General features: G+C 48.0%; 1 protein-coding gene and 2 long non-coding RNA genes across 3 annotated transcripts; 1 reads left to right on the plus strand and 2 right to left on the minus strand.

The window, feature by feature from the left end:
- The first annotated feature begins 12413 nt into the window (after positions 1-12413).
- On the plus strand, positions 12414-15872 carry LOC135576255 (SUN domain-containing protein 3-like). Its single transcript, XM_065040024.1, has 6 exons — positions 12414-12482; positions 13323-13407; positions 13797-13912; positions 14265-14432; positions 14942-15034; positions 15717-15872. The coding sequence occupies exons 1-6, from the start codon at positions 12414-12416 to the stop codon at positions 15870-15872; spliced, it is 687 nt and encodes a 228-aa protein (XP_064896096.1).
- Positions 15873-18096: 2224 nt separating this feature from the next.
- On the minus strand, positions 18097-20932 carry LOC135576267 (uncharacterized). The gene is made up of 3 exons (XR_010467849.1): positions 20719-20932; positions 20070-20138; positions 18097-18988 (listed from the first exon to the last, which is right to left on the minus strand). It is a non-coding gene; the product is annotated as an uncharacterized LOC135576267 (long non-coding RNA).
- Positions 20933-21625: 693 nt separating this feature from the next.
- On the minus strand, positions 21626-23823 carry LOC135576266 (uncharacterized). Its single transcript, XR_010467848.1, has 3 exons — positions 23669-23823; positions 22025-22141; positions 21626-21823 (listed from the first exon to the last, which is right to left on the minus strand). It is a non-coding gene; the product is annotated as an uncharacterized LOC135576266 (long non-coding RNA).
- Positions 23824-27451: the final 3628 nt, after the last annotated feature.

Here is a 27451-nt window from a genome sequence, read left to right on the forward strand (position 1 = left end):
TCTTTCTTATATCTCCCCAGGATTTTGTTATAAACAGGGGGGTTCACTCCTTGAGTCCATTTATCCTTTGCTTTTTCCTTGAGTGAACTTCTCTTCATCCCAGAATTCTAGCATGATCCCCCCACAAGGGACTGTTGGGGGTCCAAAACTCTAACATGACCCCCCCCACCAAGGGACTGTCGAGGGGGGGGTATCTCCGGCAGGTCGCTCCCCTTCGACCTCTTGTGGGAACCTCAAACCCACGAAACCTGGCTCACAACATGGGGATCAAACCCACTACAACTAGCTTACAACGTGGGGCTCAAACCCACAACACAGAGGGAGTGCTTCACTCACTTTGTCCCTTCAGTGGCCAAGCCCCTCACGGGGTGTTGGAACTGCATTTAGAAGGACTCCGCACTCGCTTCGCAACCAGATTGCGTCTCAAACAACACCAATCACACAATCACATTACCCGACCTGATGGTACTCACAGTCCATTTTTCTCATCAGGACCTACCCGACCCGGCGGTACTTACAGTCCACTTTTCCCGTCGGGACCTTCGTGCACTCTGGATTACAGGTAAACTGCAGCATTCAGGGGGAGTGAGCTCAATTCTTCTCAATTCTTTTGCTTATGCTTTAATTTTGAATAACGTTGGTAGCTCTCCGCACACCCGAGTCCAAGGGCCACTATTAAAGTGGGGCACCTCCCTTGAACCTGAGGTAACAGAGCTATCCAAGGTTATCACGTCGGGGTCACCAATTGAAATAAATAACTTACGCTTTTTCTATGGATAAACAACATTTAATCCAATTCCTTGTATTCCTTAAACACGTGTTCATTAGAGCATAAGCAAAGCAGCGCTGGGTGTGCGGGGGATTCGCTCTGCCCAACACGCACACCTTTAAACAATAAGAGGTGTGCTTAAATACAGTAAGGTGTTACATATTCATAATGACCCCAGGAACGCCTGTACATATTCATGACCTTTCCCCGCTTCTGATTAAAATGAGTCTCAGATCACCATTTCCATAGACCCTCCCCTGTTGCGCCTGCACAGTGCCATTTGGTGAATTTGAGGAGGGGCCTTTGGGGGTCTTTGGATGAAGGCTCCTTCAGCTTCATCACAGTGAACTTTTTACCTTTGGCTCATTATGTTGAATTGACTGGGACCCAAGCTGCCAGGTTGAATGAAACCAGACTGGCGCCCCCTTTTGCTGTAAATCTTCGTTATCTTGTCTCCTCAAGTTTACAGCTAGGTGCAGTAAAACTTCTTATCTTGGCATTCGATGGGGTTCTGTTCTTCTTAACATAAAGCTCTAAACTGAGCATTTATTGTGTGACTAAGCCTTAAAGTGTTAGCTTGTTAGCAGGTACCCATTATAAGTTTAGTTAACCCTTAAAATGTTAGTTCCCTCTGTCAATATAACTTCATAAGCAAGTTTCATAACTTTTTACATAGAACTTAACCACCTTTTTCCAAGTTCAGAGCCCGTGCCTCATTTGGTTATATCTGTAAACATTAAACATCTTAGCACGAATCACAACTGCATTTCTCACAAGGGCAGTGCCAGAGCAGCTTTGGTGGGCACCTGCTGTCCAGCCAGGGGCAGCCCAGCACAGCTTCCGAGGTTCATCCCGAGGCGCAGAGCCCGGGAACCACCCGGAGGCCCCTGTGCTGACGGGGGCAAAACCCACGGCGAGAGTTCCCCACGGCCCGGGGCCCGCGGCCGGGCTGGGCGCCTCCGAGAGGGGAGGCCCCCGCCTCGCTGACGGCTGCTGGGGAGGTGCCCCGAGGCCACCGCGCCCGCCCTGTCCCGCCCTGCCCTGTCCTGTCCCGGGCCGCCCTCCCCAGCGCTCGGGTGCGTCGCGGGGCTCCTGGCGGGCGGGCGGGCCGGACTCCATTTCCCGTGGGCAGCGCGGGGCGGTGCAGCCGCAGTTCCGCCCGGCGCTGGTCCGGCGTTGGGAGCGGGCGGGCTCGGGTGGCCGGGGCCATGAGGCGGCGGGGCGCGGGGCAGCGGGAGGTGCCGTGTGTGTTCGTGACCGAGGGGAAGGAGGAGCCGTGGGCCCAGCGGGAGCGCCAGGTGGCCGAGGCGGAACGGGGCCGGGGCCGGGGCCGGGGCCGGGCCCAGGGGGAGCCGCTGGGCCGCGGGGAGCGGCGCCGCACGGCGGGGCGGAGCGGGGTGGGCAGGCAGCGGTACCGGCCGTGTCAGACCCGCCCGGGCTGTCCCGGAGTGTCTGCGCCTTCAGTGCGGGAGAGAAAGATCGTTCGGGAGCCGTTTCAGCTCAGACTGGCCTGAGTTGGAAGGACCCACAAGGGTCATTAGTCCAACTGCTGTCCCCGCACAGGACACCCCACAGGTCACCCGTGTGTCTGAGGGCGTTGTCCAGTCTCTTGTTGAACACTGTCAGGTTGGGGCCGTGACACCTCCCTGGGGAGCCTGTTCAGTGTCCAGCACCTCTGGGGGAAGAACCTTTTCCTCATGTCCAGCCTAAACCTCTCCTGGCACATCTTCTGCCATTCCCTGGGTTCTGTCACTGGTTGCCAGAGAGATCAGCGCCTGCCCTTCCTCCTCCCCTTGTGAGGAAGCTGTAGACGTGATGAGGTCTCCTCTTAGTCTTCTCTTCTCCAGGCTGAACAAACCAAGTGACTTTAACTGCTCCTCATATGGCTTCTTCTCCAAACCCTTTGAAATAAATAACTTAAGCTTTTTCTATGGATAAACAACATTTAATCCAATTCCTTGTATTCCTTAAACACGTGTTCATTAGAGCATAAGCAAAACAGCGCTGGGTGTGCAGGGGATTTGCTGCGCCCAACAGGCACACCTTTAAACAATAAGAGGTGTGCTTAAATACAGTAAGGTGTTACATATTCATAATGAGCCCAGAAACGTCTATACATATTCATGACCTTTCCCGCTTTTTATTAAAATGAGTCTCAGATCACCATTTCCATATTCCCCTCCTTGACCCTCCCCTGTTGCGCCTGCGCGGTGTCACTTGGTGAATTTGAGGAAGGGTCTTTAGGGCTCTTTGGATGAAGCTCCTTCAGCTTCGTCACAGTGGACTTTTTACCTTTGGCTCATTAGGAGGAACTGGCTGGAATCCAAGCTACCAAACCGACTGGAACCAGACTGGTGCCTCCTTTTTGCTGTAAATCTTGGCCAACTTGTCTCCTCAAGGTTGCAGCTGGTGCTGTAAAACTTGTTATCTCGGCATTTAATAAAGTCCTGTTTTTTTTTTTTATTTAGCACAATTAGTTACATGCAGCTCTAAACTAGATATTAATTATGAGGTTTAAAATGTTAGTTTGTTAGTAGGCCCTTATTATATAGTTGCTTAACCCTTAAAATGTTAGTTCGCTCTATCAATATAACTTCCTAAAAGAAGTTTCCTAACTTTTTACATAGAACTTAACCACCTTTCCCTTTTCCAAGTTCAGAGTCCGTGCCTCATTTGGTTATACCTGTAAACATTGAACATCTTAGCACGAATCACAACTGCATTTTTCACACCTTCACCAACCTCTTCTGGACACCCTCCAATAGCTTTAGATCCTTTTTATGCTGTGGCGCCCAGAACTGCCCCCAGAAACCCCAGATCCCTCTGCAGAGCTGCTCTCCAGCATCTCGTGCCCCAGTCTGTATGTACAGCCAGGACTGCTGGCACTGAAATGGATGCTTGTGGAACCCACTCGTGACTGGTGTCCAACGCAACGTGGCCCCATTGACTAGAACGCTTTGAGCCCGGCCCGTCAGCCAATTGCTCACCCACTGCACTGTGTGTTTATCCGGCTGTGTGCTGGACATCTTGTCCAGGAGAATGCTGTGAGAGACACTATCAAAGCTTTACCGACATCCAGAAACGATTTATTTATTCACGGTACGCATACATTCAACTTCTGTTAGACATGAAAATTTCTGTGAGATAAATTGGGGGAGCACTGTGATTAGAGATTTTTTCATCTCTGTACATATTAATTTGAAGTACTCGCTTCAGCCCATTCTCCGCTCTACGTACGGTTCTTGGTTTTTTTTGCGCTTCCAGGTCTTCTTGGCTCTGTTGTCAAAACAGATATACAGAAATTTTTCTACGTTACTGACTAGAATAAATCCAGATGCTCTTTCAGCAACATGTTCAGAAACAGGCTGCCTGCTCTGTGGGCATCGCGGAGCACGGGCCAAATGCTGCCGCCGAGAGCCCTCCCCCTTAGGCAGGACGGCTGCCGGAGGGAATCTCCCGGGACCGGGATTCCCTCATCTCCCGTGTGGGTGAGTGAAATAATTCCTCGCAGGATCGCGGGTCTCTGCTTATTTTTCCTCACTTAGACAGAGTGAGTGTGTTCTGTGCTTAAATATAAGCACATGTGTTTTCTTTAGCAATTCCTTGCCAGATTCAGGCAAGTGTGTACTTTTCCCGGAGTCAGGGGGGGCTCTGGCGTTGTATTTGGTGAGCCACGTGTGTGCACACTGTGGATCCCCATTGTTATTATTTGCTCCACCCCAATAATTTCCTCAACTGATACGCAAACCTGCATTCATGTTCTTGGAGAGCTAAAACCCCGTTCTTTACCGGTTAATCTGCTGCACCTTTTTGACCAGAATAAAAGTTTGTTTTGGAGCCTGTTGTCTGCCTAAAACTAACTTTCGGGGTGCCTCTGTGACACAGGGGATGGGGGGACACAGGGGACACAGAGGGGACGTGGCGGGGGACATGGGGGTGGGGGACACAGGGGACCTGGAAAGGACAGGAGGGCCACAAGGGGGCACACGTCCCCCACTTTTCCCCCCTGCACCACAATTTACCCCCCAATTCCCTCCAGGTTTAGAATCCCCAAATAACTTGGTTTGGAAAAGACCTTTAAGATCATCGAGTCCAACCGTTTCCCCGATACCCAATCGGAGCTGAAACGCCCGTCACCAATTTCCCGCGAATCCCTTTGGGCCTCGAGCGTTTTATTCCCCCCGAGCGGCCCCCGGATGAAACACCCGGGATCATGCATATCATGGGAATATTTCACCGTTTCTGCTCTGGTTTTCAGTGTATTACACCAAAACACCCACCTGATGACGTCATTTCAACAGCAAAAGCAGCAGTTTGCAGAATTCCGCTTCTTTGGGGAACTGAGAAATTGCTGAGCTGACACCAAGTCCTGCAGTGTCCCTGTCACCTGCAGAGTCACCGCATCCTCCCACGGTAGCGGCATTGTGACAAAGGGTCAATGTCAGCTGGGTGTGGCAGCCGAGCGCCCCCTAGGGGAGGGGGAGCCTGTCAGCCCCGGGCCTGTCACTGCCTGCTGTCCCTGCTGTCACCAGCCAGGCCTCTGAAAACTGGTCAAACCATGCCCAGACTGGGGGCCAAAGTGGAACAAAGTCTCCAAGAGAATAGTTGGGAAGAAGGATATGGGAGAGAGGGAGAAAGCGAAGGGAGCAGGAGAAAGGGAGGGAAGAGGAAAAACTAGTGCTGGTCTGCAGGAGTGAGATGGAGGAATTGAAAGAAAAGAGGCAGGAAGCAGGAGAGTGAGAGAAAAGGAAAGAAGCGAGGAAAGAAGAGACATGCAGCCAGACGAGGGGTTAGTGAGAGAGGATGGGACAGGGAACTGAATGAGAAGGAAACAGGGGAGGGAAAGAGAAAGGGAAAAGGGAAGGGAAGGGGAAAGGGAAAGGGAAAGAGAACAGTTTCCTGGAAAGGCACCCTTTTGGCCCAGTGCACCCTTACCTTTCTGTTCAGAAGCCATTCAGAAGGGTGAAGTTTTGGTGAGACTCGTCCATGAATGAATTTCTCCTGTCCCTGCTGGTCTCTCTTGTTTCTTCCTTTCCTCACCTTCCTGCAGTGTCTCTGTCCATCGCAAGGAAAAGGCCAAGCTCAAAGCCGAGTGAAACATCTCGACAGGGCTTCAAAGGGGCAAAACCCTCACCAGCTGGGGACAAAGGTCAGTATTTCTGGGCAAGGTCTGAAGATTCAAAATGACTCTGAGCAGGGGGAAGGATCCGCTGAAGCAGAAACTGGGCCTGAAACATGGTGGCCTGGCAGCCCCAGGGCTGCAACGCCCAGCACTTCAACAAGATGTGAAGTTTCCAGCCTGGCAGCCTTGGATCTCCTGCAAATAGTGCAGAAAGATCCACCCCTGCAAGATGAAATTCAGCTTTGTAACCCCCCGGCACTCACAGCAGCGTCCTCAGGAACAAGCTCTGCTCAAGGTCAGGGCTGGAATCTTTAGGGTGGTGTCAGGGTGGTCCCTCTGCCCAGATGCTGGAGGGGTCCCAAGCAGAAGCTTCCCATCAAGGCCAGTCTTGACCAACCTCCTGCTCAAAGTAGGGTCAGACCAGATTACTCTGGGCTTAATCCTACCTTAGATACAAGACTACTGCAGGGAATGATGCTGGATTCCTTGCTGACTTCCAGGTAACAGATCCTACCCTAAGTACACTTCTTCCCCATAATCACTTTTTGGCCTTTTCTTTTTTTAGTTAATATGTTAAAAAAACCCAAACAAACCACAACCAAACCCACACAAACAAACGCACCCCCAAAAAACAAAAACAAAACCACCACCACCAACAACAGCAAAAAACAACAATAAAAAAGTGCACATTTCCAGACAGACATCAGTCATCAGTTGTCTCACCATAAACGGCCAGTGCCATTTTAGGGGCCCCAGTGTACCTGAGGTGCTGGCCTGGGATTGGCATCTATCACACAGGACCTGGGGGAGACCAGAGAACCTTGCGATGCAGGTGGAGCCTCAACGGGGGTTCCCAGGGCATCTACACTGGCACCAGGTGTCTGTGTCTCTGTAGATGAAGACATTTGTGTCCTGAATCCATCCCCAGTTCTGGAGACTCTTCCATTTTTAAAGAAAAGAAACCCCGCCAAAGACTTAAAAAAGAAAAAAAAAAAAAAAAAGAAAAAAGAAAAAAAAAGTATGTTGACACCTTCCTTTGATTTGAATCTTTGTCTTCAGTTCTTTTTATTTTAACTTTCATTGACGTTAACTGACATCCGATGGGCCTGCAGGCATTAAGCCAAGATCATGTTGTGTCTTGCACAGCGCCCCATGCCGTCTAAACCTTCCCTGCCCAGGACTCCTCACACTTTGCCCAGAGTGTCACACGGAGGTGTTGGCTGGTTCCCTGGCTGAGATGTTGGTTCAGATGGTCACCTACAGCACAGGTGGATCCTGCCCCATCATCGTCTGCTCTGCTCCACTTAGAAACAGAGCCCAACATGACAATGGGATCGTAAGAGAATTGAGGTTGAAGGGACCTCAGGTGTTTGCAGTCCAGCCTGTCACCAACTGGGCCACACCCAGGTGTTCAAGCCTTGATTCAATCTGAGTTTTAGCAGGACTAGAGAAGTGATCATCTCTTTGTACTCTGGTGAGGCTGCACCTTGAACCCTGGGGTCAGTTTGAGGCCCCTCATGGCAAGGAAGACACTGAAGTGATGGAAAGAGGCTGGTGACACCCTCAGAGGAGGGTGACAAGGCTGGCAAAGGGGCTTGAGCACCAGTCTTATGAGAAGCGATTGAGGGAGCTGGGGCTGCTTAGCCTTGAGAAAAGGAGGCTGAGGGAAGACCTTGTCGCTGCCTACAACTACCTGAAAGGAGGTTTTATCATGGAGGGTGTTGGTCTCTTCTCCCAAGTAGCAAGTGATAGGACAAGAGGAAATGGCCTCAAGTTGCACACGGGGAGGTTTAGATTGGATATTAGGAAAAAATTCTTTGGGGAAAGGGTTTTGAAGCAACGGAACAGACTGCCCAGTGAGGTTGTGGAGTCACCATCACTGAAGGTGTTGAAAAGACATACAGATGAGGTTCTTAGGGACATGGTTTAGTGCCAGATTTAGGTTATGTTTGGCCTCAATGATTTTAAGGGTCTCTTCCAACCACAATTGTTCTATGATAAGTCATTTTTGGTATTTTCTTTCTCAGAGGACCATGCAGCCTCCCTGAGAGCCAGGACTTTCCTGAAGTGTTTGAGAAATGTCTCACGGTCACACCAGCCAGTTCCACCAGCACCTGTCTGTCCCTTCCCAGACCAAACCTTTTCTCCATATCCCGAACTTTCAGGCAAGTTTCTGGGACACAGCAAATGTTGTCCAGGTCTTCTGCGTTTGTTCAGAAGAGAACTGCAGGCCAACATGTTGATGGGCTCTTTGTGCACCTCAAAGCTTTCCTGAGCATTTTTCTCAGTGCCCCACTTGTCCCCAACCTTTCTGGTCCTTAAGCTGTGGATGAGGCGATTGAGCAGGGATGTGGGGATGGTGTAGAAAAAAGACTTTGTCAAACTGTCTTGGGAGGGCTGTTCTGGGCATCCCGCAGTCAAGGATGAGGGTGCTGTAGAAAACAGTGGCATTGGTGGGAGGTCCAGGTGGAGAAGGCCTTGTGCCTGTCTACAATGGGGTAGAGAACAGTGACACAGTCATGGGATGGCCATGTGAACAGGAAGGGAACAAATGGCTCCAGGGGACAAAATACCTTCCAGCCAGTTCTTTACCCATCGTAGATACACCATCCAGGCCATGAGCTGCAGCTTCTCCAGGAGATGCTGTGGGATACGGTGTCAAAGGCTTTACTGCAGTCTAAGTACACAACACCTACATCCTGTGTGGCGGATTCACTCCCCACAACAGACTTTCCCTCATCTGCTCAGCCAGTCACCTTGTCATAGAAGGAGATCAGGCTGGTCAAGCGGGACCTGCCTTTCACAAACCCATGCTGATTGGGCCTGATTGCTTGTCCCATATGTGTGACCTCACAGTCCCTTTCCCAGCCATGTTCCTGCTGTTGGCCAATCCCCTGCAGAGGCAGAAGTGACCTCACAGTCCCCTCCACAGCCATTGGCTTCCTACTGGACTGTGAGTTCCTGAGACACAGGTGACCCCATGACATCGCACCCAGCCATCACCCTCCTTGTGGTCCAGTGTGTGAGCAGATAAAATTAAGCTGGTTTCATCGAATTTATCTAATAGATTTCCTATCAAGGGTTTGAGTGGAGAAACGTTCCTCATAGGAGCTGCTGCATTTACACTGGAACATTTTATATCTCTGCTTCTGCCTCTTTTTTTTGTGTTTCTTCTTCTTCTGTCTATTCTGTCTTGAAAGAGCTCTCCAGGGAAAAGATTCATGGAATCCTACAATAACGCAGGTTGGAAGAGACCCCTGAACACCATCTCTGTCCCACTGACCTTTCAGGCACCCCAAGGAATAGGTGATCTGAGGGTCTGAGGTGTCTGAGGGCGTTGTCCAGTCTCTTGTTGAACACTGTCAGGTTGGGGCCGTGACACCTCCCTGGGGAGCCTGTTCAGTGTCCAGCACCTCTGGGGGAAGAACCTTTTCCTCATGTCCAACCTGACCCTCCCCTGGCACATCTTCTGCCATTCCCTGGGTTCTGTCACTGTCACCAGAGAGAAGAGATCAGTACCTTCCCTTCCTTCTCCCCTTGTGAGGAAGCTGAAGCTAACCGGAGGTCTCCTTTTAGTCTTTTCTTCAGCTCTGATGCTGAGAAACCCCTTGGTTGGCTTTCTGAAGCAGAAAGGAGAAGCCATGACCTCCAGGCAATGGGAAGGGGGATCCTGTCCCTCACACACGGCTCAGGGCTCTTCCTGGGACCGTGGATGCGGGGGTGCAAGGTCGAGGGAAGGACAACACTGGTACAACAACTTCCAGCTTCCCCATGGGGCTGCAAGGAGGCAACGAGGCCCCAGTGCCATGAGGACAACATGTCTTCTCCTAGGCCTCAGTGGCAGAGACAACTGCCATAGCCAAGGGGACAGAGACCTGGGTTCTGTTGGTCCCTTCCAGCCTTGCCAGTGCCCTTTGCCATCTCCACCACAGGCTGATCTACACAGTCCTACACCTGCCCCTCTTTCCCTGCAGCCTGCAGACACCCATCTCACTTCCCTACCTGCTCTCACCCAGCATTTCTGCACCTTCACTGGTGTGTCTGCACCCTCACTGGCTGTTCTTTGGAACACAAAGCGTGGGCTGATGCAGCTCCCTCTGGGTGACCTCTTGCACCACAGCACTGCCCTTCCAGTGACATTTCTTCCTCCTGATATCCAGTCCTCATCTTTCAAGTTGCACTTTCTGACTTTCTTTTTGTCTCTTTTGCTTCTTCCCACTATCAATGAAAACTCAACCATTTCATAAACTACCCTTCATGCAGGGAACCCAACCCGTTAGGCTTCTTGTGGACTTTCACCTCCCCAGAGAGAAGTAACTACACCACGATCTTCTAAATTGGTGACCATGACGGTGACCAAGCTGCCAGAGCACTCAGGCCTTGCACCAACACAAGGGAAGGGAAGGAGAGTGTGGGAGTGGAACCAGAACAGCTCTGGAAGAACAAGCGCTGGTGCTCCCTGGCAGTGCTGCCATGCTGGACTTTTTCCCCTCCTCCCATCACAGGAACTGTCCCTGCAGCTCAAAATAGGCCTTGGAGGAAGAATCTCAGAGAAAAAATGTCACTGCAGAGTCCTTCATTTTGTTTAAATACACAGAGAGAATGGCGACATATATATAGAGCCAGTGGGTTAAAAAGGAAAAGCAGACAATGAATTACAAAGGGGATGAACAAAATATCATGACTGATTGGAAAATAAACACCACCAACACACACACACAGTAAAGTCTGGGCCTCTAATGCGCCTTGGTCACTCTCGATCTTCAGGGAACTGAGATCGCAGAGTTTTTGGCTCACTCCTGAGCGAGCGAGATGCTTGTTACCTGCACCTCAGCAGGTACCAAGAGACAGACGGAGACGGCTGAACGTCTGAATGGGTATGTTTGAAAAATCCTCCTCCCCTTTCCCCAGGTGTTTTTTTTCCACCTCGTCAGCTGGGGTGGGTGGAGGGTGGACAGGAGAGGAACACGAGGGCAGCCTGAGAGCTGGGTCTGGAGCTGCTGGAAGGGAGCAGCCGCCTTTCAGTCTCTTCATGAACACAAGGGCTGGGCCCAGAAGCCTTTGATCTCTGCAGAATGAGGGACAGGTCCATTTTGGATGGGACAGAGAGAGTCCCAGGGGGTGGCCCAGACACAGCCTGCCGCAGTAATTGTGAGAGCTCAGCTCAGTCCTGTGTTGTGCTCTGCAGGGTGGGTTCTGTCCCTGAGCCTGCTTGGTTTTCCTCTCCACTGGGACCAGGAGGACACCAGCGTGTCCTCTGTTGGCCGTGGGTCTGACTTGTGTATCTGACAGAGGAGGTTTCCTTGGGAAACCTGGTCAGCTCCTCACCAGGGCTCTGCCTCAGGAAAGGGGCTCAAGATCCTCTGAGGGGTGCAAGGAGTTCTCTAGGAGAACAAAAGGGGATTGTTATTCCTGATGAGTGTACACTGTGAGCCTTTTGAGAGCCTCCTGGAACAGGCAGGAGGAATTTCCCCCTTGCAGAGCGGTGTGTGCTGTGTCTTGGCAGATCAGGCTCAGGGCAGCAGGGCCCAGACACCAGAGTGTTTCCTTGGCGCTTCCTTGGTTGCCCGTTGCTTGCCAGCACGCATTGACATTCAGCCCTCCCTCCCTCTTTCCAGTCTGCATTTGTCTGCAGTTCTGCCAAGAGAAGGGCCAGAGAAAACCCGGCTGCTAAAGAAACGCTGCGAGAGGGGAGACACACACCCCCCTGGCAGCTGTTGGACTGTAGGGGCACAGGCTGAACCTTCTCTTGAGAGGGTGGAGAACAGGAGCAGCACAGGTGCCGATCAGATGTTGGGCAGGAGAAACAGGCGTTTGTTATGTCCCTTCCATTTCCAAAGAACCCCTCTCCAGCCCCACAGATGTGAAGTGTGGACACAAGTCCTGTTGCAACTCCTGCTCTTAGTCCAGAGTCAATCTTGAGCCCTTTGTCCCTAAGGAAACCATCGTTGCTGTGACAAATCCCCCACTGGTGCAGCTGGTGACACCTCCAGCAGTGACTGGAGCTGGTGCAGGACCAAGCCAATGCACACGGCAGGAACGCCAGGCTCAAGGGCTGCAGTCCCTGCTGCTGCTCTCCGGTCTGCTGCTGATCTGCCCGTGTACCACCAGCTTCACCGGCCTTTTCCTTTACCTACTCTGCAGGAAGATGAAGATGCTGAAGGCATCGACCCTGGTGCTGCTGCTTGGTCTGTTCTGTTTTGGTGAGTCTCTGCAGAACTCCAACCTGAGGGTGGTGCTTTAGGAGGTACTCGGGGCTCCATCCAGCCCTGTTCCGCTGTGACCAGAGGAGCTCAGCCAAGAGCAGAACGTCCCCACAGAGCTGTGCCAGTCCCTGCTCCAGCGGGACGGGTGTGGGTGAGGAAGGGCTGAGTTGCCTTCCCCAGGAGGGCTGAGCCAGTTCTCTTCAGCCCAGGGAGAGGCCGTGGCTGAGCTCTCCTGCCCCAGGGGCTGAGAATCTTCTGCAGGACAAGGAGCACCGTCCAGGGCAGGGAACGTCATCTATTGCAGAGCCCATACGCCATGACGGCCACTGTCAAAGGCAACAAGAGACAACAGTGGCACTTGGGAGAGACACAGAAAGGGGAGAAGGTAGCCCGAGGCATAGCCCTGCCTTAGGCGAAGTTCTAAGCCCTGGTGTGTGTCTGACAGGAGTTTACCATGTGGGACGACTTGGCGCCTTAACCTGGAACACTGCAAAAGAGTTAGGAGACCTGAGCGAAACCCCGTCCCTGCCCGTCCAGCTCCGAAAGCTTCAGGAACAACTTTATCATCTGCGCTGGAGTGCCGAGGATGTCACCGAGCGGGCTCTACAAGAAGGACTGAAGCAGGCAAAGGTCCCAGGCTTTACCGGACGGGTAAGGGCACAAGGCAGAAGGATCTGCTCAGGGGTTTTATCCTCCCTCCAGCACGTATCCTACTCCATTCCCTGTCACAGCCAACAGGCTGGTGCTGCTGGAACAAGTGCTGTCATGGCCACGCTTCCTTTTCCTGTTGCGCCACACTTCTTTATGGGGAAGAGAGAGCCCTGACAGGAATGACAGCTGTCTGGGTCGCACCTTCCTCTGTGTCCAGATCTGTGGCCCTCCTCAAGGGAGTTCTGTAAAGAAAGAACGGTCTGAGAGGTCCAGAGTTAAGCCAGTCCTATCTCATGCCCGGAAGGCTTGTCTGTCCATGCTGCTTGGCTGGGGCCTCTCCACAGGAAAAGCCCCTTCCCGCAGCTCCAGCATTCAGAGCACTGGAGTGAGCAGCCCCCCCTTTCTGATCCCGTCAATCACAGCAGAGCAAACTTGGGAGGCTTCCAGGCAATTTGGTTGTTCCTTCCATCTGATATGGGCCTTGTCCCCGTTCACCTTGGGTGGCCTTGAAGGGCAGCTGCTTGCCGTGTTCCTTTTCCTTCTAACAGGCGCTCTCCTTTGTGTTCCTTTCCAGGCTGTTCAGGAGATCATCAATCAAGCCCTGAAGAAGCTGGAAGAAATCCAGGTCCCGATGCCGGATTACGCCCTGAAATCAGCAGGTGCTGTGACATTGTACAAACAAAACAGTTCCAACACACTTCCTGTCCAGATTGACAAGATGGGCATTGGAACATGCCCAGGGGCAGGAGAGAAGGGGCAAGAAGTCAAGGGTCACCTTGTGCCCTAAAAGTGCCCCCACTGACAGAGGCTGTAACAGGCCAGACCCCATGGGAAGAACAGAAAGGCTGGTTCAGAGTCTGGTCTTTTTCCATGGCCCCATACAACAGTTTGATGACTCCCTGCTGTGTGTGCCAGAGGGGTCATGCCAGTAAGAAAGAGGGGAACCCACTGAAGGACATGGATGACAACTGAGAAGCGTTTTTCAAGTCAACAGTGCAATATTCCTCCTGACACTGCCTGATGATTGTCCTCATGTTTTAATTTCCAGGGGCAGCCGTCATTCGTTCCAGGACATCTCCATCACTCCGGGATGCCAAAGCAAAAGTCTTCCTGTATTCGCTGCCAGTGATGGATTACATGAGGTCTCCTGAGCTTATTCTGGAGGTAGGAGCACCAAGAAGCAGTAGAACAAAGGTCGTGAGAATGAAGCACACACGCTGCTCAGAGTTGCCTTTCTCCCTGTCTTTGCTCCTCGAAGCTTCTTCTCCTGCCTCCTTCTCGCATGGACCTGCTCTCCTCCTGTGTCCCCCTGATGAGTGTTTCCTCTCCCAGAGTGCCCCAGGTTCTCCGCGGGAGCTTCTACCAGGCCAGGCTGCTCCTGCAGTCTGTGTCTGCCCAGTCGCTGCGCAAACTGTCAGCACGGCACGGCAGGAGAATGGCAGAGGAGCCTGCAGAGCTCTGGGAGAGAGCCAGGGAAACCTTCTCCATGTCAATGTAGTTTGCTCTTCTCCTTTAGCCAGAAAATCATCCTGGCAACTGCTGGCCGTTTCCAGGAAGTCAAGGACACGTCTTCATCAGGCTGTCCATGCCGGTCATTCCCAGAGCCGTGACCATGGACCATGTCTCAGGGACAGCGTTCCATGGAGAAAGCATCTCCGGAGCTCCAAAGGACTTTGCTGTCTACGTAAGTGATTTCTCTGGAGTGGGGGGCAGGGGTTGCACAGCATTGCTAAGCAAGGGGTGAAGATGGGTCAAAGAGTCCAGTGGCCTGAAGCCTCCTCCCATCTCTCAGAAGAAACAGGCTCCTTGGAGTCGCTCCCTTCCCATCGTATTCCTCTTTTATTCAATGTACCACTCAAAGCTTCTGGGGCAAGATGCTACGCCAGGAGCCACAGGGAAAAGGAGCTGGACAGTGCATGGTCCTAGACCTTCTTGACTTCCAGTCCCAGTGGCTTTTGTGATCCTCAGGTCACCTCCCTCTCACTGGGAGCATCTGCTCCTTTTCTGACTGCCAGCTTGGACTCGTTGAGTAGGCAAGTGTGATGTGCTGCCCACCTGCAGCTTCTTGTCTCTTCCTTGTGCTCATCATCCTTGGACTATGCAGCTGAAATAACCCCGTACTTCATTGACTGAAGTTCAGTCTCCCATGGTGCACCAGACGCTCTTGTTTTCTCCACCCCTGTTTTTCTGTAGGGCTTCAAGGAAGAACACGAGGAGCAGGGAACGTTCCTGGGACAGTTCACTTTCCTGGCGGCACTGAATCCCAGTCAGACCTTCCAGCTGAAGGTATGGGGACACAGGGAGGAGAACTGTAGGAGAGGAGGAGAAATGCGGCTGGATGGGGAGACGCTACCCTGCCAAAGGGTACAGGCAGCCCTGACCTGAGCGTGTGCCACGCTGGCCTTTCTTCTGCTTCAACTTCCCGGTGGCAGATGCCTGGACTGCTGGTCTTCTCTTTCATTTTGTGTTTAAACTTCAGTGCTTAGAAGCACCACAGTTGAAGCTGGAATCAGCTTGACTGTCTGGACCCCAAGTGCACACATCCCATAGGATGCACGACTGCTGTTCTGCCAGTTAAAGACCAGAAATACTGGGCTTCCTGAGGGCTCAGTTGGTGCTGGCAGTGAGCAGTGACAGGGAGGCCATTCTGTTTCCGTGGCTTTCTAGAGAAGGCAATGAGACATTATACTGACACCAGCCCTGGGTCTTCTGACTGTGGAAGCCTGTGCCCCAAAGCAGGCGAGAACTTTCCAGTGTATTTGCTGAGGCATTTGGTTGCTGCTTCTTCCCTGGCTGTTCTCATGGCCCAATGGGGTAGAGCAGGATAAGAACGTCTTGGCCACGACAGGTCAAAGCCCCCGCGGGGCAGCAGGAAGGAAGCTGCTGATCGAGGCCGTCGCTGCGGCACTTCTGTCAGTGCTCACGGGCCAGAGAGGAAAAGGCGACTCATTTCTTCTTGTCATTGCAGAACGAGCTCCCTGGGGTCGTGAATTACATCAGGCTGCAAGTGCTGAGCAACTGGGGCCACCCGGACTACACCTGCCTGTATCGGTTCAGGGTGCACGGTGATCCGCCCAAAGATGGGGGAGACACGGCAGTTTCATCTATCAATAAATTCCATTAGTTTTCACCCAGTCGAGTTCCATTCTGCTTTGCCTGTGACACTGACTGGTCCTCCCTGAGCTCACTGGAGCTCCCCGTCCTTCTCTAAACCCACCAGCTTATGGGAGACTTCAGGAGTCCACAGAAAGATTTTCCTAATTAAAAGAAACAGGAAAACTCCGTAACAACTCTGCAGAAAGCCTGACATCCACACACTTGTTGCCTGCACAGGAACATCAGCAAGGCCCTGCCTGTACACCAAAGATTAAATTAATGGACAGGTTTCATGTGGAGGAAGCAACTAAGGATCGACTGAGTGGAACCATCTGTTGTTACCTGTTTTCACAAGAGGCAGATGCTGCTTCAGCTTCCATCTTTCAGTCTGTTGCTGATGAGAAAATGGAAGTGTGTTTTTTTGTAAGAAGGAAACCTCAATAGGAAAGTTGGTTCATGGACTTTTTTGCCTCTCTGGGCACCTATGGACTTAATAGCCCAGGAACCATTACAGAGTGACTAGCAAAGCAACCCCAGGACACTTAAGAGATCCCATAACCACACGAGTCTGTCTTTCCTTTTGACCCGAGCTCCCCAAGCCCCAAGGCAGGAGCAGGCAGGGCAGTCGTGCGCTCGGGCTGCACCAGGGAGGAGAGAGCAGGACCAGCGCTTGGCACCCAGGGCTGGGAACAGCGATTTGTGCTCTGAGCTGGGGCTTAGTCCATGTGCAAGCCCAGCACGGATCCGGATACCAAACTGAGGGTGTCAGTTCATCCCCGGTGCCACACGCACGGCACCTTCTTCCATCACCTCCTCTCGAGCTGTTTTGCAGCCCCTTCCAGCTCAGCCCAGCTCAGACACTGCACTCTGGCTCAGGGCTGCCTGGGGCTGGTGACCCTCGGGGCAGCAGCAGGAACCGCTGTGACCCTGGTTGTGGGGCTGTCCCTGGGCTGAGCCCTCGGGCCCAGGGCTGCTGAACTGGGCCATGGTGGGGCCCAGGGGTGCTGAGGTCGACAGGTCCCCCCGGTGTGTCCGTGCTGGGAGATACCTGCTCCTGCAGCACCCCTGGTACTGATCCCGAGCCTGGTCCATCCTCACCCAGAAGTACACTTTAGTTTGTTTTTTTTCTTAAAACTGAAGATAATTCACAGAATCACAGAATGGACTGGGCTGGAAAAGACCTCAGAGATCATCAAGTTCAACCCTTTGTCCAGCTCCAGTCCATTGACTAGATCATGGCACCATGTGCCTTCATGTGCATCTCAGTTTACAAACCTCCAGGGCTGGTGAGTCCAGCACCTCCCTGGGCAGCCATTCCAATCCTGACCACTCTCTCTGCAAAGAATTGCTTTCTAATCTCCAGCCTCAATTTCCCCTGGCAGAGTTGAAGCCCATGGCCCCTTGTCCTATTGCTGACTGCCTGGGAGAAGAGCCCAATCCCCACCTGGCTAGAACTGCCCTTCAGGTAGTTCTAGAGAGTGCTGAGCTCAGCTCTAAGCCTCCTCTTCTCCAGACTAAACAAGCCCACCTCCCTCAGCCTCTCCCCATAGGGATTGTGCTCAAGTCCCTTCCCCAGTCTTGTTGCTCTTCTCTGGACCCACTCCAGCACTTCAATCTCTTTCCTGACCTCAGGGGCCCAGAACTGAACACAACACTCCAGGTGTGGCCTCCCCAATGCAGAGCACAGGGGAAGGATCACTGCCCTTGACCTGCTGACCACGCTCGTTTGGATCCAGGACAGGACACCATTGGCCTTCTTGGCCACCTGGGCACACTGTTGGCTCATGTTGAGCTTCCTGTCCATTAGGCTCCCCAGGTCCCTTTCTGCCTGACTGCTCTCCAGCCACTCTGTGCCCAGCCTGGAGCGCTGCAGGGGGTTGTTGTGGCCAAAGGGCAGGACCCGGCACTTGGCCTTGTTGAACTTCAGCCCATTGGAATCGGCCCATTTTTCCAGTCTCTCCAGATCCCTCTGCAGAGCCCTCCTGCCTTCTAGCAGGTCCACACTCCCTCCCAACTTGGTGTCAGCAGCAAATTTGCTGATGATGGTCTCACTCCCCTCATCTAAATCATCAATCAAGACGTTAAACAGGACTGGACCCAACACTGACCCCTGGGGACACCACTAGTGACTGGCCGCCAGCTGCATGCAGCCCCATTCACCAGCACTCTCTGGGCCCGGCCCTCCAGCCAGTTCTTAACCCAGCAGAGAGCGCACTTGTCCAAGCCACGGGCTACCAGCTTTTGCTGGAGTATATTATGGGAGACAGTGTCAAAGGCTTTGCTGAAGTCCAGATAGACCACACCTACAGCTTTCCCCTCATCCACCAGGTGGGTCACCTGATCACAAAAGGAGATCAGGTTGGTCAGACAGGACCTGCCCCTCCTAAACCCATGCTGGCTGGGTCTGATCCCTTGTCCATCCTGAAGGTGCTGTGTGATTGCATTCAGGATGATCTGCTCCATAACGCTGCCAGGCACCGAGGTCAGGCTGACAGGTCTGGAGTTGCCAGGCCTGGAGTTGCAGCCCTTTTTGTGGATTGGGGTAAAAATGAAATATTTTATGCTTTAAAGTGTGTGTACAGCATGTTTCAGTTAATTCTGAAAGTTTTGTTGCACAGCTCATTTAGTTCATCACATAGTTCTGCTGCCCTGCTCAAGTGGCAAAATCTCCAGATCCAACTCAGACTGAGCCCTCGAACAGCCAGCAAACAGCTGAACCATCTAAGGATCCGGCTTTCACACGGAAACAATTACTTTCTAGAATGCACGAGTGTTGCTGTTGGCATTAAAAGTCCTCTGAAAGTCCAAAGTAAAACTGATAGTATCTATTCCTTTTATTAATTGTGCATTAAAAAGTAGTCTGTAAAAATAATTTCAATTATCAAATTTTCATAAGATAAAATTTACTGAATATATTGAAGACTTTTATATGTGACCATCCAGAGCATAGTTTTAAATTTCCATTTCTATCAGTTCTGAAATGTTACAGTGTACTTCCTGCATCTTATTTTTTGAATTTGCCACTTTTTCATCTATAGATTTTCCAGTTGATTTTTCTTGTAAACTAACACACTCATTTCATCTCTTTCTCATGTCTACATATCGTTCTCCTTTGTTATTCTCTTCCAAGTCTTCTTGGCTCCTCTGTAAAAATAGATATAAATAACCTTTTGTACATAATTCATTAGAGCAAAACTATAGACTGTTTCAGAAACATTTTAAAAATGAAACTTTCAACAGTTCTAGACGCAACAGGGAAAAACAATCATCCTACTGTAATCACCCGTACTTGAAAATGTCCTGCTCTAGGTTTTTTTTCCTCTCAAACCTTCCCAAGCAGGTGTGGTACTTGCACAAAGAACCCAAATACAGCAGCAAACCTGGTGGAGCATTTCATAAGGTGGTTTTAGGTTGGTTGTATCTATATGGTGCCTCAACGGAATTTGTATCTCAGACTGGAATCAGAAGGCCTAACACAGAATATGGAACTGCCCTGGGTAAACTCATCCTGACAGCTGGGTCACCTGGGCTTTGAAACACAAAGTCACAAAGCTGCACTTTTCTGAGCCACCCGCTTTGGACTGATCTCCTAGAGCAAGCTCCTACTCTCCAAAAACTAATGGGACCATCCACAAAAAGTGCTACTGACCATCTGCTATAGAACAGAGTACCAGTGAAACGATGGACTCAAGAAAGGGCCGTGCTCAACAGCGTTCAGACTTCACCTCTTTGCCCTTTCAGGGGAGAACTTTCAGTGAAAGCCAGAAGGCCAAGCTTGCAAGAACTATAAGGACACTCTGCTAGTCCACATTTCAAACTGCGCAACTGCAGAGCAAAGTCCCCGTCACATCTGTGGGGAACACGGAGATGGGAGATAAGAAGGAAGCGTCGCAATGAAGCACGGAGTGCAGACCAAGGCTCTGGCCATTCCTACAAGGGACATGAGATAGAGACTCCAATGCTTTGCTTTCATCTCAGGAACACTGTAAAACATCAGACATCACGGGTTAGTTATACAGTCAGAATTACATGTCTGCAAACAAACAAAGTATTCTCTGTTCTTTCAAATGACTCAGAATTGCTTAGAATCCCGTGGATTTTGGCAGCAAAAGCTTTAAGACCAATTTTACATTTTCTAGGTGGGGAGAGATGTTGCTTTTGCAAAAAGGAATTAATCGTAAAAATATCTATCAAACAGTTCCCCGAATGGTTGTTTTACACTTACAGTATGCATTTTCACGTGGATTTCTTTTCCTCCAACGTGGTGCATTGTAAAATCCTGAAGTATATTTGTCTGTGGAATAAACATCAACATTGTTTCTTAGTTTCAGCTCCAATTTCAGGAAAGACTCTCTGAGTCTGATATGTGAATTAAATACTCTGTCAGTTGAAGTATCAATGAGAGCATCAAGTGAATCATACATCATCTCTGAAATACAAGCCAGTGTTAAATACAGACTTTCTCCAGCACTTTATAGATCATGTGTAATCTTGCAGCGTTTCCTCAAGCTCACGGGATCTTCCAAAGGAGGCGATTCTGCCACGGACACCTGCGCCTTGAACAAAGTCAATATTCTTGTGTTGAAAATCTTCCCAAAGGCACCAATTGCTTTTCAATTAAACAAATCCATAATCCAACCTCCTCTTTTATCCCTGCTTGTGCAAACACTCGATATAAGGCAATGGGATGTTTTTGTGTTGGGCAGCTGACTGTGCATCAGAGTAAGCTGCCCAGTGACTGTTTTCTGTGAAATTTGGCTAAAAATATGAATTCTCTTGTTTTCTATGAATTCCATCTTAATTACATTAATTGAAATCATTAATTGCAAAATCATCCTACAATTTTCAGTTTAAACACGACAGGTAAGCATTACCATAGCTTTCCGTTTGGGTCGAAAATCTTCTATTTGTGTCAAGCTGATTCTTTGGTTTGGAGCATTTCCCACCATATGGCTCAGGTGCTGCTGAAAAGAAAATTGGCAACAGTGGTAATGGTGGTTGTTATGGCAAAAATTAATAATGTTTTCTCTGTAATCTCTGTACCAATTTGTCTGCATTTAGCCAAAACAAACATTAAAAGAAAACAACCAAACCCAAACCAAATACACACAAGTATTAATGCCAAGATGTGGCAGTGATGTTGAGATTCATTTAGTTTAACTGTATTCATGGTAACATAGCAGAGAAACTCTCTTAAGGAGGTTCCTTTTATTGAAAATTCGAGATAGGGAGGCATCTCAAGATGGAGATTCAACTCAGCTTAAGCGAGATGACTGAAACTGGTAAGATGAAATAACTTTCTTCACTTATGATTATTGAAATGATTTACCACTAAATTTCTACATAAAGTGACAGATTAGATAGTTAAAAATAGAGTGAAAGATGTAAAATTATGGTCCCATCTGAAACAGATTTCCAAAAAGAAAGATACAGGACTTTGAATCCCACCTGTAGGCTCTTGTCAAATTCATGACATAGTACATCCTATCAAGAGGACAGTGGAAAGACGGAAAAAAGATGAATGAAAATATCGCCATGAATGAATTCAGTCCCCTGTCCAACATTAAAAATATACAATAAATAATAAAATAATAAAATATAAAAAATAATAAAAAATAATAAAAATACAATAATACAATACAATAATAGCAAAAATAACAAAAATTGACAATAAATAGATATCAGAAGTTTGGATGAGACCAACCTCCATGAGTTTCCAAGATAAAAAATAATACTAAATATTGAAAATAATAAATCAATCACAATCAAACCCACCTGTAGATCCACTGAACTTTGGTTCTTGGGCGGCATTCACAGTGCGGTAGAAAACATATGTTGATCTTCGAGGTTCCAAAGAATCAGAATCAGTCTTTCTGCTGGCAGCTCTCACATAAGGAACAGCAGAAGCAGTTTCATCATCCTTATTTTTACGCCTTTGTTGGTAACTTGGTTTTCCGTTGGGATCTGAAGAGTGAATTCCTAAAAGTGAAAAAGCAAACAGAAGTACAGAAATGTTGTGCTGTTACTCAGAATTTGACATATTACAAGGTCCTAGAGGCTGAAAACAAGATTGACCAAAAAAGCAAAGTCTTTTTGTGGACAACCCAATTCAAATCTATTCAGTTGTTTTATTTACAATAAGGTGTTCAGCAATGAGAAGCTGATGCCAAAGTATATTACCTCCATTGTCGAAGGATCGCCAGTTGCTTCTGGGAATACGCTCCGCTGGAACTCTCCTTCCTGAACTCTCTCCTCCTTTCTTTGCATTGTTAAGTGCTGCACAAGTATTACCATCCCCTGGAAAGGAACAGAAAGAATGTGTGCCCTGCTGCTGTGTAAGCACAGGGAATGGCACTGCCATTCTCTTCCTCCCGCCTCTGTGAGATAGTGATACGTATCATGTCCTTTAACCTCTCGTTTTATGTTCTTCTTTCTCTTTTGTTAGTTGTTTGGATCCTGTCTAGTGTAACTTGAGCACCTGACGTGGAACTGTGATGATCTCTAAGAAAACTGCGTAATAGGTTAAAGACGGCTCTGGCTCCAAAGGAAAAAAACAGCTACAAATTACCTGCTCTAGCTTCTTACTTTTCATTAATGATATTTATGAATCCTATCTGATCAAATCGATGGTGTTTTCAAGATGCATGTCATCATAGTACCTAAAACCTCAAAGCACTCAATGGAAGAATTGCTTTGGGAAAACATCTCTATCCTTTTCTCTGAATGTATCTCTGTTTTCAGACTGTCTGGAGTGCAGCTGTGAACACAACCCCCTTATCCACTACTGTCCTCTAAGTGCTGACTACCTGCCTTTCTCTGTACCGCACAGGTGGTATGTGGACCTCTGAAACATCCATTCTTGAGCCCAAGAAGGCTGATGTGCTCCGAAGGAGACCTTTGGGCTGAACTAGGAATGATTTCTTTGTCTGTAGCATGTAGACACGTGCTGGATATGGGCAGCATTTGTGAACATCACAAAGTATTACAAACAACAAGGCTAAACCTGTAATGGCACTGGTTGATAGATAAGCCCACCTCCAACTGCAGACAGAACTTCAAGAGGCAAGTGTCAGTATCAAGTACCCACAGGGCTCTTCACCGGCCCCTACTACTCTGCAGGAAGATGTGGCTTTGCCTCTTCTTCCTTTTTTCCTGCTCACACAAATGGCCACTTTTGCTTCCTCTCAGTTCAGGCCAGAATGCAGCAGAAATTCAGCACTTCTGCTTCAGTTTATGGGGTGGTATGAAGCCAAAACAAACCATCGCAATCAAAACACCAGTGAAATCCCAGTTGTAGAAAAACACCATGCAAAGCAAGGTCATTCCTTCATCCCCTGCTGGGAGGAGAGATGTTGAACAGGAAGGATTTCCCAAAGGAAACTGAAATTCTACCACAGAACTACACCTACCAATAGTTAGAGTAAAATGGGAAGAGAAAGGTGGACTGCTCTGAGATTTACTAAACATTTTTAAAGAATACATCACATTCAAAATACTGTAAAAAGAGGGGATCGACATATTTGTGCAGAACATTGTGTTATTCCTCTTTCTGGGGAAATAAATGAATTTCTTCTATGAAGATGACTAAATTATTGGTCATGAATACACTATCGGTCTAATTATAAACCTTAAAAAAGCTTTACATTTCTGACTGTGGATACTGCTGCACTCTACTTATGAAAATTATGCTGGATCAAATTTAGTCTTGACCATATTCGGGCATAAATGACTTCACATGAACCTGCAGGGACAAAAAAGAAAGTAGAATCATACAGACAGGCACATTTGAGGTGTTTTAAGAATCCTGGTTAAGCAGAAGCCCACCTGTGGATCCACTGAACTTTGGTTCTTGGGTGACGTCCACAGTGCGGTAGAAAACATACGCTGACCTGCGAGGTTCTGAAGAATCGCAACATGTTTTTCTTCCTGCTGCTCTCCCACGAGGAACATAAGAAGCAGGTTCATCATCTTTCCTTTGGCTCCTTGGTTGGTAACTTGGTTTTCCTCTGGGGTCTGAAGTGTTAAAGCCTAAAAATAAAAAAGCAAACTTTATAATGCTGTGCAGTTACTCAAATTTTGAGATATTGCAGGAGCCTGGAGGCTGGAAGACAAGATTAAAACAACATGTTCTTTATGGAGAGTCCTATCCAAATGTGGATTGTCCACTAAGAACAGGATTTAGCTGGGTAGTGCTAGATCATCTAACAGTTTGGTAAATGAAAATGAATAAGCCAACTGTTTTCTCAAAATACATTTTCCTGGTACTGTATTAGGTGAATTTCTTGGCTCCTCAGGAATCCATTTATTCTTCTTTATTTCTTTGGAGTGATGCTTATTTACCAGCTCACTGTGGTTTGTTGCTGAGGGATTAAAATAACACATATTCACTTTCTTAAAAAAAACACACACCATTTTCTTCTCCAAATACTCCATGGTGATTTGAAAGCCTAATCTCCCACTTCATACACAGGTCTTCTTGGGCGGAACATGCTTTTACACGTTAATTATTCTGAGAGTATCATTCCTCAAAAGGAAAGCAAAAGTGGCTGTATTTCCTCTGGCACAGGAAATTGTGACAAAACTCCAAAGTTGACTCTAAAGACAAAGACCAACAGCACTTTGAACTCGTACAAGTGCTTGGACTGGTTCTGGCTCAGGACACTTCCCATGATGAATCAGAACATGTTCATGAATACTGTATCTAGGGTTTACAATTAAAGATTACAAACATTGGCTTTAATCCACACAGACATTTGTAAGAACTGAGAGTGAAAAGCTGGATGTAATTTGCGGGTGTGTCACAGGGGGAATAAACCCTTTTCCAAAGTCACAGTGGGAGCCCAATGGATACAGACTCCAAAGCACAGGGTGACAACTTCTGAGCCTGAGCTGCCTGTTGTTACAAGAGAACTCAGCAACAAAACCACAACCCTGAATATGTTCCTCTCTGCCGGTGCTTATTTCTCACCCCTTGCACATGAGGGACGCTTTGCCCCTGTCTCAGCTGTGTCAGCTCAGCTACGGGTTGTCCTGCAAACCCAACAACTAAAACAACGTGGCGTAACAAAATAACTTCAGCTCACAAAAGGATTACTTCAATCCTAAGGCACTTCAGTGATACAATTCACAGCATGGGCCCACACATAATTTTAACAGCTGAACGGGCATTGCTGATAAGGTGACAAACAGCATTGCAGAAATACCAAGGAATGGCAGGAGATTCAAACTTCGTATAACAGATTCACCTCCGATGTCGATGTACCTGGTGACTAAGGGTATTATAGTATAGACATATCTGTTTCTTACTCCACAGAACCATTTCTTTCCCAAAATTAAACAGGAAAACATAAATTGCAATGAGCATAGAGGAATTTTTCTTTGCAGTATAATCCTAAAACTAGTATAATCCCTTCTGGGAATACGCTCTGTTGGTATTCTCCTTTCCCAGCTCTCTCCTCTGTTTGTATTATCAAATGTTGTAGGAATTGTATTACCATCCCCTGGAGAGGCAACAGAAAGAATGTGTGAGCGGCTGGTGTGTGAGCACAGGGAATGGCACTGCCATTCTCTTCCTCCCGCCTCTGTGAGATAGTGATTAGTTTAGTGCAATTTCCTTTAGCCTCTCCTCTTATATTCTTCTTTGTATTTTCTTGGATGTTTGGATCCTGTCTGCTGTAACTGATGTACAACTCTCATGGTCTCTAAGACAATTCTATAACACACAGGTTAAAGCAAAGCTACGGCTCCAAAGTAAAGAACGAGCTACAAATAACCTGCTCATTCTTTAACTCCTCCCTGTGAAGACACAGTTTCTGTTGATTGGTGTTTGTGGGGGTGCTGGATCCTGTAATACTCTCCTAAACACAGCCAAAAAGGAAAGGAAAGGAAAGGAAAGGAAAGGAAAGGAAAGGAAAGGAAAGGAAAGGAAAGGAAAGGAAAGGAAAGGAAAGGAAAGGAAAGGAAAGGAAAGGAAAGGAAAGGAAAGGAAAGGAAAGGAAAGGAAAGGAAAGGAAAGGAAAGGAAAGGAAAGGAAAGGAAAGGAAAGGAAAGGAAAGGAAAGGAAAGGAAAGAGAAAAGAAAAGAGAAAAGAAAAGAGAAGAAAAGAAAAGAGAAAAGAAAAGAGAAAAGAAAAGAGAAAAGAAAAGAGAAGAAAAGAAAAGAGAAGAAAAGAAAAGAGAAGAAAAGAAAAGAGAAGAAAAGAAAAGAGAAGAAAAGAAAAGAGAAGAAAAGAGAAGAAAAGAGAAGAAAAGAGAAGAAAAGAGAAGAAAAGAGAAGAAAAGAGAAGAAAAGAGAAGAAAAGAGAAGAAAAGAGAAGAAAAGAAAAGAAAAGAGAAGAAAAGAGAAGAAAAGAAAAGAAAAGAAAAGAAAAGAAAAGAAAAGAAAAGAAAAGAAAAGAAAAGAAAAGGAAAGAAAAGAAAAGAAAAGGAAAGAAAAGAAAAGAAAAGAAAAGAAAAGAAAAGAAAAGAAAAGAAAAGAAAAGAAAAGAAAAGAAAAGAAAAGAAAAGAAAAGAAAAGAAAAGAAAAGAAAAGAAAAGAAAAGAAAAAAGAAAAGGCTTAGTATATTGTCTTCATTGCTGTTTAGGAAAGACTGACTGATTTCGTATTTACCAGTTTTATTGCATATTTCCTTTATGGTTCTTTCCTCTTCAATTTCTGCAGCAGTCTTAGGCACCCAATTAGAAACATCTGTAGGAAATGGTTTTAAAAGATTACTAGGTATCTATACAAAGACCTTCAACAATTCCTAATAATCATGTACCATCATGAATTTCATTTTGGTCACGGTGGGTTTTTTTCTAAATGTAAGCTCCGCTTCTGGACGCAACAATGATTCCTTAATATTAGGTATAGCCAAGAACAATGGAACTGCAGTTACAACACACAGGAATAAGCTAATGTTTGTGGATTGGAAACTATTCAAAACCATCTTCAGAGCTCATGTGAGGGCTCCTTATCTGTCTCAGTTAAGGCTGCTGAGATCAGCAAAGCCCCGGCTTTTATTTGGTTTGAATTCATGGGGCTCACTCCTACTGAAACCGAGTCAGGAAGCACTAACAGGTAGTCGTCCTCTCACCCTCTGGGAATGTGCAATTCATTCTTCCCCAGGAATCCCTCATCTCTAAGTGAGACACAGTCAACCGTTCAGCTGCTTTTAAAAAGCACAAAACCAAAACAAAAAAATAGATATAAATGCATAAACATTCAATTAATCTAGTGAATTGTGTCCCCAAATTTAGAGAAAGTCTGAAGAGTATTTGATGGCCATCTGAATTGTGGATCACATCATATGAGTTGTGGATCACATTTGAAACTTGATTTAATACAACAGTGGTATGTGGATGATAACGCTATTGAAATATACAGGTAGGCATTTCACAGGAGTTAGAATGATGCCTCACATCTGGTGACCAACACTTCCAACATTTTGGGACTACCCGGAAACTATTTTCAAAACTTGTCAACAACTCTTTTCTAAATAGGTCGTGGTTATTACAACAAATCAGTTGTGAAGTGTAGAAAAGGCCCTATTCTACTTCTTTGTCAAAGAAACAAGAATCTGTTTACAGTTCTCTTTGCCATCATCCTCTTCATCGTCCTGTTCATCTT

This window comes from Columba livia, chromosome 24 (assembly GCF_036013475.1).
Source record: "Columba livia isolate bColLiv1 breed racing homer chromosome 24, bColLiv1.pat.W.v2, whole genome shotgun sequence".
Classification (NCBI taxonomy): Eukaryota; Metazoa; Chordata; class Aves; order Columbiformes; family Columbidae; genus Columba; species Columba livia.

Coding starts and splice junctions, on each gene's coding strand:
- LOC135576255 (XM_065040024.1), top strand. CDS start 12,414: ATGACGGCCACTGTCAAAGGCAACAAGAGACAACAGTGGCACTTGGGA. Junction 14,433..14,941: donor CAAAGGACTTTGCTGTCTAC/GTAAGTGATTTC, acceptor GTTTTTCTGTAG/GGCTTCAAGGAAGAACACGA. Junction 15,035..15,716: donor GTCAGACCTTCCAGCTGAAG/GTATGGGGACAC, acceptor TTGTCATTGCAG/AACGAGCTCCCTGGGGTCGT.